This window comes from Anarrhichthys ocellatus, unplaced genomic scaffold, assembly GCF_004355925.1.
Source record: "Anarrhichthys ocellatus isolate YVR2014 unplaced genomic scaffold, GSC_Weel_1.0 scaffold48, whole genome shotgun sequence".
In the NCBI taxonomy this organism is placed as follows: domain Eukaryota; kingdom Metazoa; phylum Chordata; class Actinopteri; order Perciformes; family Anarhichadidae; genus Anarrhichthys; species Anarrhichthys ocellatus.
Window position 1 is genome coordinate 2571631 of NW_022280078.1, and position 11596 is coordinate 2583226.

At 39.5% G+C, this 11596-nt stretch overlaps 1 protein-coding gene across 2 annotated transcripts; it reads left to right on the plus strand.

Annotated features, from left to right (window-relative positions):
- The first annotated feature begins 1716 nt into the window (after positions 1-1716).
- Positions 1717-7316, plus strand: sirt5 (sirtuin 5). 2 transcript variants are annotated; one of them, XM_031869765.1, is made up of 9 exons: positions 1717-1910; positions 2411-2502; positions 2672-2805; positions 3112-3337; positions 3929-4016; positions 5169-5222; positions 5343-5466; positions 6104-6219; positions 6322-7316. In XM_031869765.1, exons 2-9 carry the CDS (start codon positions 2424-2426, stop codon positions 6392-6394), a joined length of 894 nt encoding a protein of 297 aa, XP_031725625.1. In that variant the 5' UTR covers positions 1717-1910; positions 2411-2423; the 3' UTR covers positions 6395-7316. The 2 variants fall into 2 exon arrangements, with proteins under 2 accessions (XP_031725625.1, XP_031725626.1); XM_031869766.1 differs by having other exon boundaries at positions 2414-2502.
- Positions 7317-11596: the final 4280 nt, after the last annotated feature.

The window sequence follows — 11596 nt, forward strand, 5'->3', positions numbered from 1 at the left end:
AGAGAGAGAGAGAGAGAGAGAGAGAGAGAGAGAGAGAGAGAGAGAGAAGGAGATATTAATGAGCTTCTGTTCCTTTCTTTGCCTGTAAATCAGTTCCACCAGCTCAAGTTCCACGTTAAGAACACAGTGGCCAATGAAAAGCAATAGTTCACACCAATCCTTCAATTTAAACTCTCCCGTGTCAATGCTTTATTTAATCAACTGACAGAAAATGAATTAACAACAATGCTGGTAATTGATTAAAATGGCATTCATCAGGCAAAAAAAATCAAGCTTCTTAAATGTTATGATTTGTTTCTTTTCTCTGATTTATATATTTGCAACTAATATATTTGGATTTCAGACTATTCGTTCAACAAAATAAGCAGTTTGAAAATGACACGTTGGGGATCTGGGAACTTGTGATAGCATTTTATCAATTTGACATGTAATCAACAGAACATTTGACAGATTCATCATACAAGAATAATCCACACATAAATATGATACATGATAATGTAAATAATCATTTATTGTAGCACTTATCTTCAGGTCCACATGAACTACATTACACATAACAAATAGGCGTTTAAATCACTTTTAGTAATAAACACGAAGATCATTATTAAATATTCCCTAAATTGCAAAAAAGGATGCAAGCTTTTGGTTTTGGCACCACCTTACCCAATTGAGATAGCACTTGAGTATTGCAAAAATGAAATGGATATAGTGTTAGCAAAGTCTCTTGTCAACCGAATCATATATTATTCTTATCTGCCTCATTTGTTTGTGTGACCTGGCTGCTGTAACACTGCAATGGGATATATTGTGACCACATCAAGCAATCAATCTGTTAATCTCAGGCAAAAACAGGGTTATTATAGTAAAAACATCACAATATATTGTTGTGATGTTAACGTTGTGCTTCAAACCCTATTAAGCCAATGCTGACCTCTAGTGGAGGAGGGAAAATAAAACGTTTGTCAATGGGTTCAATGGTGCGCTATTATTTCAGTAAGAAAGCGCAACAGAGGGACAAGTAAAGTAAATTTGGACTGTTTCATTATTGGCAGCTATGAACATTAGTAAATTGTAATATACATGTACTAAGTAGACCTACTGTAGGCCTACTTAACGACAATTTCTTTATTTTAGGAACTTTATTTTACTTTCCATTTTCTGCTGCAGGGGGCAATATTGTACTTTTACTCGACTACATGTGTTCGATTACTTTAGTTATTTTGCGGATTCAATACAAAATATGATCACTGAATAAATTATGTAACACCATCAAGACTAAAATGTTCCGATGGTGAAATTGATAAACTACTTGGCAATATAAATTGTAAAATTAAGCCACACCTTTACCAGCTGCAACATTAATGTACTTATTAATGCATCAAAAATGATAATCAATAAGCTAATAAACATTATTCTGAAATGGGCCAGTACTTTTATTATTTTGTACTTCAAGCAACATTTGGAATGCAGATATTTTACTCGAAACAGAGTATTTCTAGACTTTAGTATTGCTTCGTTACTAAAAAAAAAGAAGTAAAAGAGACGAGTATGGACATAAATACATAAGGCACCCCATCAAATAAATTAAAATGTTGGTGACGTAGCTCGTTGTTATAACCAGAAATAGTTCAAAAGAACAAGAAGCTGTATTTTCTAACCACGGTGACGTCTCTTAAAGGGCCAGTGCCACACGAATACGCATACAGTAAAAAACACCACTGTAGTGCAAATGCTCCCTCTGCTGGTCATATCTACATTTTGTAATGCTTGTTATTTACCTCGCTGACCCTCTTCATAGGCTCACTTTATCTCCGCCAAACCCAACCCACGAAGCACAGCAGCTGAGCTGGTGTTTAACAGAAAACACCGACTGAGTTCCTGCTTCCTCCAGCTGACGGTCCAGGCTCCAGGTAACGTCAGCGAGCCACAGATCTACATACATGCATCTATGGACACGCTACGTTAATGGACTTCACAACCTAATGTGACGCTGGTCAGGTCGTTGCTGTTTCTTTGGACACCAGCGCTAACTTGTCAGTGTGCTAGCTAACTTCACTTTAACCTGCTGACAGGCTGCTAACGGCAGACTCAGTTAAAGCTAACTACGATTAATGGAAGCTGATTGTTATTGTGCAGGAAAACTGTCGTAATATGACTGTACCACTAAATGAATCACACTAATTCCCTTGCTTATGTCCTAGTTAACAACTACAATGAAGTCGCCAGTTAACACGGTCGCAAAATGAACCGAAACACAGGCTAGCTCTGTGCTTGTTTATGTTAACTCAGATGATCATCTAGCTCTATAGCGCTGCACTGACCCTCCTGGGAGCATAGACACTGCAAGCTCACCCCAGGTCTTAAACTCAGTTGTTTACGTTGTGAAGAATGTCATATTTTTCTTCCCTAGTAGCCTAAAGCCAATGATTGTGCGCCAGCTCTCCTTTAGAGGCAACTCTCACCTGCGTGCCCACCTGAAAGACATGGCCAGACCCAGTTCAGGTAGTCTTCATTCTTTACAGTCCCTGCTTCTGTTATTTCCTTATCCTGATGAGCAATTATTACATTAGTCATCCACAAATTCATGAGCCTTAATTTTTTGTCGTTTTGTATGTATGTATGTGTGTGTGTGTGTGTGTGTGTGTGTATGTATGGACATGTTTATCTGCAGACCTGGCAGCACTCAGGGAGATTTTCTCCGAGGCCAAGAACATAGCCATCATCACCGGAGCAGGGGTGAGTGCAGAGAGTGGAGTCCCCACCTTCAGAGGAGCAGGAGGCTACTGGAGAAAATGGCAAGCACAGGTATGCAAGCATATTGTTATATTACTGCACTGTATTATTGTATTACAATGACAGGTGTTTCTGTAGTTCTCCTTCGTTCATTTGATTGTGGTATAAACACCTGACAGTATAATGAATTTTAATACGACAGCACTGGTGCTGTGCAGATGAGTCTGAGGCTTCTTCTATTGACAGTGTTGGAGTTTATTTAGTCTCAATTTACAACAACAAAAAGGAGCTTAATGCCAATAAAATCCCGGGGATCTTTTCAATCAGCACTGACCTTTGTCAGTATTAATGGCCTTTTGTCACGTTTTCATCTTTTAGAAACTTGCCACCCCAGAGGCCTTCTCCAGGAATCCCTCGCGTGTTTGGGAGTTTTACCATTACCGCCGCGAGGTCATGCTCACAAAAAATCCCAACCCGGCCCACCTGGCCATCGTGGAGTGTGAGGAGCGACTGAGCAAACAGGGACGTACGGTTACAGTCATCACTCAAAACATCGACGAGCTCCACCGCCGCGCCGGATCCAAAAACCTCCTGGAACTCCACGGCAAGTAGAATACACTAAATGCCAGCATGGATCTAGTAAGCTACTCGTAACTATTCTAGTACTCGACAAAGAACACAAAAGTATGTTTTCAAGCAAAAATGCCAATCATTTGTTTTTCTCCAGCTTCTAAATTTTGAAGATTTGCTTCCTTGTTGGTCAGACAAAACAGGAAATTTGAGACCATCACAAATTTCACAGCAAATTGATGGGCACTTATCACTATATTTAGACATCTTATAGGCCCTAATTGAGAGAATAATTATTTGTCCTTCCATCTGCACACTTGATTATTTTCATTACCGATTGATCCGCTGATCAATTTTCAATAGTTGATTAATTGGTTAGTCCATAAAATGTCATATGAGTAGGAAAATGTTCATAAATTAGGTTTTTATGATTATTATATATGTACATCTCCAGACTGGAGAAACTGGGACTTGTACATATTTGGTATTTTTATTTGATATATTACACAAAACAATTAATCAGTTGTTAGAATAGTCTTTTATAAAATTTCTGTCTTCCGACTAATTCATTGACTATTTGTTTCAGCACTAACATACAGTATTAACTCTTGTATTGTTAATCCAGGAAGTCTGTTTAAAACCCGCTGTATGAGCTGTGGTCATGAAGCGGCCAATTACAAGAGCCCCATCTGTGCCGCTCTGGAGGGCAAAGGGTAAGAGCGTCATCTGGCGTCGTTGGGTGAATTGGACTGTTTTACCTCGACAATGTGGTGTCATGGCCCGGCTCCGAGACCATAACAAATATGGGAAGCGCATGCAAGGAATAAACTAAAAGAAAGGAATTTGGATCATTAAGGGTTAATTTGAACAGATGTAACAAAAATGTCAAAGCTAAAGAACACTGGCAGGAAAACATGCTGCCTAAACAAGTGCAAAAATGAACTGTACAGAAATGAGGACAAGAAACGACAAGGGTGGGGCAAGTTTCAGGCATACACCCCCCCCCCCCCCCCCCCCCCCAAATCACACACATTAACAACACAACATACAAGCCCTGGTAGAGTCACAATGCAAATGTGTTTGAAGAGATAAGATAATCCTTTATTAGTCCCGCAGTGGGGAAATTTACAGGATTACAGCGGCATAGTGGATAGTGCAAACAAGAGCCATAGTAAAAAAACAAGATCAAAAATAAGTATTACAAATAAGTATTAAAACAGTAAAGAATGAGATATTGATCATATTCATTTGAGCACAAAATGCCGGAGGAGAAAAAGCCTGTTTCAGTCTGTCAGATGTCAGCAGCTAAATGACACCTGATGACGTGTTGACAAGGAAAATGTGTGACCAAACTTAAATGTCGCTCCGTCACTCATCTGACATTTAAAAGTGATGTTTTTTTTAACAGCTGAAATGTTCCATTAATCAATTTAGTCTCTGCTGTGGACACAGTGACGGAAGTCCTGTGCTAAAATGAATCATGAGTATCAGAATCACTAATGTTAAAACTGATCTGACCCGACTGTTAACAGTGATTCTGATTAAATCTTCAGCCGTACAGGTGATATGAATGTCTCACTGCCTTAAAGCTAAATCAAAACATTTGGTGGAATACGCACATTCATGGCTAAAGTATCACTTTGCAAAACCTATTAAATTATCAGCCGTATGTTACCAAAAATGGTTTAGATTCTATTTGAAGTGTGCAATGTGAATACAAATATAAATATATCTCAGTGTCATTATTAAATCACATGGATAATTAAGAAATATGCTTTGGACGTGTTGCAGAATTTGAAGTGTATTGGGGGTGTGATTGTGCATTGTAGAGTCATCTAACGTCTTTATCCAAACTGCCTCCTCAGAGCTCCGGACCCAGACACAAATGATGCGCAGATCCCAGTTCAGCAGCTGCCCAGGTAAGTCACACACTCATGTTCTCTTTTAGTGCACTGCTCTTTTCAATTGAGGTTATTTGTTTTGACAAAGTGTGTGTGTGTGTGTGTGTGTGTGCGTGTGTGCGTCTGTGTGTGTTTCAGGTGTGAGCACGAAGGCTGTCACGGTCTCCTGAGACCAGCTGTGGTTTGGTTTGGAGAGACTCTGGACTCCGACATCCTCACACGCGCAGAGAAAGTGTTGGACAGCTGTGACCTCTGTCTGGTGGTGCGTGTATCTGTGTGTGTGTGTGTGTGTGTGTGTGTGTGTTTTGTATGTGCAGTTTCCCAACCCAAATCATGAAGTGCAAAAATACTTCACTGATGAAGTGGCCATTTTTACATCCATCCTGATTAAAAATTTCATAAATGTTTGATATATAAGCTCCATGGTATTTGGAGGATGTTAAATTCAGTACTGTATGAAAGTAAAGAATGTTCCATTGACAGCATCACTATCGTACTAAACCAATAAATAAATCATTCATTATTAATATAGACATATTCTCTTTTGAAGCTTTCTGTTTTTTTACCATCACTGATGTGCTATTCAAAGTCAGAATAAAGTTATTAGCCCTGTTTTTTTGATCCACAACGGTCACATTAAACGTAGCAAGAGAAGAAGAAAAAATAATAATGAAGTACTGCATCTTCAGAACCTTAAATATAAAAAGGAAAATTTAAATAACAAATATGTAAAATATATTTGTTTAAAGATAAAGAGCTGTTCAATGTTCAACACCAAGAGGATGGAATGTGCAAAACATCGACTGGAGTGTGCAAATGCAAACAGGATATGCATTAAAGTAACGCGTCAAGCTATTTACTCATTTATTTACATTTTCAATTCAAATCCCACTCTACAGGTTGGCACTTCATCCATCGTGTATCCAGCAGCCATGTTTGCCCCTCAGGTGGCAGCCAGAGGTGTCCCAGTGGCCGAATTCAACATGGAAAACACACCGGCCACCATGCGCTTCAAGTATGTGTCATTTTACTATCGCACACTCGGTACGTGTGCATCGTCACTAATTTGTGTCACGTCTACAGCATAGACAACATTTCTTTTCTCTTTGTGTTTCAGGTTCCACTTCCACGGCCCCTGCGGGTCCACGTTACCCCCCGCGCTGGAACGCCACGAGACCGAACAAACATGAGTCCTGGACATCAGCTGCACACAGACCAGACTGTCTAACACTGGAGGATACCAAACATAATGGGTTGAATGTAATGAACAGTGTGGTGATGGGGTTCATGAGAAGTAAGGACAAAAGAGAAATCGCTTGTTCAAGCTAACACGGATAAAACATACAATGACATGTTACTAGACTAAATTATAAATAGCTACGCACAAATTTATTTTAAGTTGATGCATTTTGTATTTGTGGCTTCTGTCTTTAATTAAGAGATGGTGACAGATTTGAATGATTTCATTTCTTTGAAGGATTTTCTTTTCTTTTTAACAAAAAGCACCGAATTGAAGAGTTATAATAGTGAAACTTGTCCATGAGCCATTGCAGAATGATTAACTGTGCTCTGTATAAAAGGTAGTGAGACGAGTGAATCGCATATGGACTTTGGATTAAATATTATGTATGCACGTTGAGAGCAACGTGTAAACCAGAGTCAAATTCCCTGTATGCGTACGCATACATGGCTGATTCTGATTCTGATACGATCACATATAGGCTGACTTTATCACTCCCTTTGCATTGAGTGAATGCTGATTGTCAGGCGGTAGGGGGCAGTGTTTAGCTACTGCTGCGTAAGCTAATGCACCTCCAGATGGGAGAGAAAAATAGACTCCTTCCAAAGGATCTGTGGGCTCTGCCTGGGATTTGGGCTGTGTGTGTGTGTGTTTATGTGTTTCAATTCAATGTTGTGTGAATTTATGAACTGTCATGAATACTGTGTTTGATGCCTTCCAGTGGGCATGAGTAAGCTTCAGTTAAACCAGGGAAACCAGTGACACTGCATTCCCGCATGCCATCAGGGGGAGATGAGGGATTTGTTTCATGTATATTAAGGCAAGGCAAGTTTATTTGTATAGCACATTTCAACAAGAAGGTAATTCAAAGTGCTTCACATAAAACCATTAAAAGCATCAAAACATAAGGCAAAAGAAAAGGAGATTTAAAAACAATTAGGAAACAATAAAAACAGTCATTAAAACATTAAAAAACAGTGTAAGAAATAAAATATAGTAGTAAAATGCAGAAATGCAGGAAATTGATTAATATATTAATTGAATGTGGTTCAAGTAAAGGCAGCAGTTAAGGCTCAGAGATGATTGAAACAGCATATTCCTGTGAAATGAATAAATGTATCCTCGTATAAACGGAAGAGTGTCCCTGCAGAGCGTCCTCAGAATCCTTGCATGTATGCATGTATCTAGAATAAATAGAATAATTAGAATAAACGTTCTGAATCAGAAAGGATCAACCTTTAATACTGGTGATGGTAGAAGTCTAGAAGTGTGTATTGACTGTACACTCTATTTGTGCTCTCTTGTAGGCATTTTTCAGCTTTGGCTAAAGGTGGGATTGAGCATGACACTTTAATGCTCAGCCACAACCAATCTCCCCCCCCCGCTTCTTCTTCTATTGTCTCAACATCAACACGTACTGCGCATGCCGAGTCCAGAACTGTGTTCTTGTGCGTTATGGTGCCGTTCAAGGACTGTAAGGAAAGTCTGAAGTATAAGCTCACCTCAGTCGAACAAAATATAAATCATGATTTGGTAATATAAAAGATCAACACATTTTTGTTGGTGAGAAAAATAAACACATTTGATTAGAAATTGATGTGATGGTCTGTATGTATTTTCAGTGCCACAACGACAAAATCATAACCAGCTACGATCGGCTGACTGACCGCAGCACCAGTGGTGGAAGAAATACTCTGAACTCTTACTTAAGTAGCAATGCAAGTAAAAGTCCTGCATTCAAAACCTCACTCAGGTAAAAGGACAAAAGTGTCACCATCATAATATACTTAAGAGTACGAAAGTCTGCATAGGGAGAAGGTCAACAAAACATCAGACTTAAACACAGGAGGCCGCTGTTCATTTAACGTTTACTCATGACAGTCAAATGTTTTTTGCTTTTTTAAAGCAATCTTTCCCTTGACATGCTTTTTAATGATGTTAAAGATCCATTTGAAACATGACAGGGGGCTCGATGAGGGGTCCTTGATATATCTGACAAAGCTGTGGGGGTGCATCACAGAAAAACAAGCTTGGGAACCACTGCTCTCTAGCTTCTCTGATATAGACCATGTTGGGCTTTGGCTAAAGATGGTATTGTTCCTGACACATCCCTCCTCGGCTATCCCCCTCCCCACCACCACCCACCCTGACCTCCATCATCTCAGCACAAACGCACACTGTGCACAGATCGAGTCGAGCTCTGTACACGCTCATTTGTCAGCAGAGGTTATTAATATTCGGCTAATCTGATGGGGATATTCATATAAGCGACCAGAAATCTTATCGCACCATCTCATTCTTTCTTTTCTAAGTTCCCTCATTCACCGTTTGAGAGCTGTTTTCCGTCTCCGCTCTCATCTGTACATCTGCCATATGTGTGCGATGTTTGAGACGCCTCCATCACCTGCTCATTGGAGAGAGGATGATGGTCCGACGGTCCCCCATGACTCTGCTCCAAAAATAACGGAGCCAATTTCCCGCCTGTTAGGTGGCGATTTCACACCAATCTGAGTTGTAGTGCCAGATAGGCCTGTCAGAGAGCGAGAGGCTATATGAGAGAGACAGCAATAAGGTGAAAAAGAAAAGCAAAGGAAAAATGTAGGTCAGACTGTGATGGATCAAAAATACAAGTTCTTTATCCTATAAACACGCCGCCCTCATCAGCCTGAAGAAGCCTATTCTGGGAGGTTGTTTACATTTTAAAGGAAAATTATCGTGCATAACCCCTTAAAAAAGACAAATTGTGATTCTTACAGACAAGCTAACCAGCATCTGGATGTAGCTTTCTATTTATTGTACAGACATGAGTATGGTATCAATCTTCTCATTTAACTCTCAGGAAAAAATAGGTCAAAATGTCAAAATCTTTCCTTCATTAGTTTAGTTTGTAGTGTGAGAATTTAGTGAATGTTTGTATCCCTAAGCTTGAATTGAAAACGCTAAACTGAGTTATCATTGTTTCCAGTTGTGACATTGCACCAAGGGCCCGTTTTGGTTTGTTCAAACAACCATTTATAATTAGATCACCTCAAAAAGTTGTCAAAGTAGTGAGAAGAACCAGTTTCCAGTTTTATGCTTCAACCACACTTTGATATCGTCTCTAACAATAAAAAAATGATGAAACAATATTTGTCCTCAATGAGACCTCTCTGTAGGCCAAATTTAGCTGTTCAATCTATTTATACTCTATTTAACTTAAAGGTCCTACAAATTGCCTCTCTCTTCGTTAATGTGATGTATTTGATGCTGAAACAGGGCCATAGGTTTGGGTACAATGAGGTGTAATGCTGTGTTCACACTAAGAGTGACAGCAACATTTCTACATTTGAAAAGGAAGCCAGTCACATGAAGCTAAAAAGTATCGCACATCAAATCAAAGTGGAGCTGGTCTCAACTTTTTTCAGCCTGATTATTTGGACTTCTTCGTCTCACCTACTAAAGCATGAGGTCTCCAATGAATATATGTATATACAATATATATATATGTGTCACATAGGGGCTTTAAGTGAAGGACCTGAATACTTCTTCCCCATATGTCAGTCAGTCAGTCCATGGTGGGGGGTTAAAACAAGTCATGCAATGAAGAGAAGCCGTTGTGAGGTTACGGTAAATCTGTCCGTCACTGTGTCAGTGTGAAACCAGCAACCACGTCAGTACGGTTAACCCCCCCCCCAACGCCCCCACACCACCAGCTTTATGAGCCGTGCGCCCACATGTGACTGACAGGGGGCTTGTGTTTGTCCGTGTGGCTGCGAGTGGCTGTATGACTTGTAGGATGGAGGCAGTGTAGCTGATTTCCAAGAAGTTTGTCAGCTTTATTTTGTGCAAACATTTGAAAATATTTCATTCGTATTTGTTCAGAATTATCACCTCAGGCTGCATGTTTGACTTTCTGTATTTCTGTAGCTGTTGGGGTCGTTAAAAGGAGAGAAAATAATAAGATGCAAAGTCACGGTGGGTCATGAATAAAGTTGTGGAAATCGGTATATATAGAGGTGTATTTAAAAAGCAAATGGCTGCACGGAGAATTTCTGTCCAATTTTGATACATGTAGATGTTCATTTTTCCACATAGCCAAGGACGTAGCTTGTGCCAAGACTATGGGTTGCCTCATGGAGCAACTTGATTAAATGTACAGTATGTGAGTGCGTGTGTGAATAATTTGTCTCCCTACAACTTCTTGTTCAGCTGACAGAAATTCCAATTAGAGAATCTTTCCCCCCTTCCTCTCAAACTGGAGCATCATATTTTATTCATTCGTTTGGCAAACTGTGAAAGTGAATCAACTTTGATTCCACAGACGCCCATCCACCAACATACCTGCAACTCTCAGCGCTATTGATTTTTAATTCACACTCAAGAAGACTTATACTTTCTTCCTTCTGGGGAGAAAACACACTTTAGCCAGAGGACCCGCAGTGTGTTTCTTCGATTTCTCTTCTTGTGAGAACCTTGTGTTTCGTCACGGATAGAAAGTTTGAGGAAGTTGTCATCCTGAATCATTATTCATCACTTTGAAAACTTTACAGTTACAGTTTCCTGTAAGAATTAGCCTGAAGGAAAGTGGTCAGTGCATGTCTTATGTTTGTGTGCATGCAACTATCATAGGCAAATATGCATACACACACATTTGTACTTAAATGAGTATGAAAACATGTTTGTGATTGTCAGGACCTTCCACTTAATGCACTCTAACTGTCGTACTAACCTGAACAATTCTTTACCCCGAAACCGGCACTTTGAAGAGGTGAGGACCAGAGAAGTTGTCAAAATATCCCCACTATTTAAACATTTTGCAAAACGTCCTCTTTTTTCACAAATGTGAAATGTCTATAGGTTCCAAAATGTCCTCAATTTCCAAACATTTTTTTGCATGTCTTCACTTTGCAAAGCTGTCCTAATTTACAGAAGACGTCTCACTTTGTAAAATGTCTTCACTTTCCAAAAAACGTTCCAGATTGATACCAATTTTCTAAAATGTTGTTAGAGTCCAAAGTCATGTTCAAAAATGTTCCACCTTTCCAAAAATGTCCTCGCTCGGCAAAATGTCCTCACTTATAAGATCTAACAATCAGATTGTTCCCTATAAAGATTGAAGCTTGGAGCACACACACACACACACACACACACACACACACACACACACACACAC

Excerpts from the sequence above, each read along its gene's own strand:
- sirt5 (XM_031869765.1), top strand. The coding sequence starts at position 2,424 with ATGATTGTGCGCCAGCTCTCCTTTAGAGGCAACTCTCACCTGCGTGCC. Across the intron at positions 4,017-5,168 it reads GCCGCTCTGGAGGGCAAAGG|AGCTCCGGACCCAGACACAA; the intron begins GTAAGAGCGTCA and ends CTGCCTCCTCAG. Across the intron at positions 5,223-5,342 it reads CCAGTTCAGCAGCTGCCCAG|GTGTGAGCACGAAGGCTGTC; the intron begins GTAAGTCACACA and ends TGTGTGTTTCAG.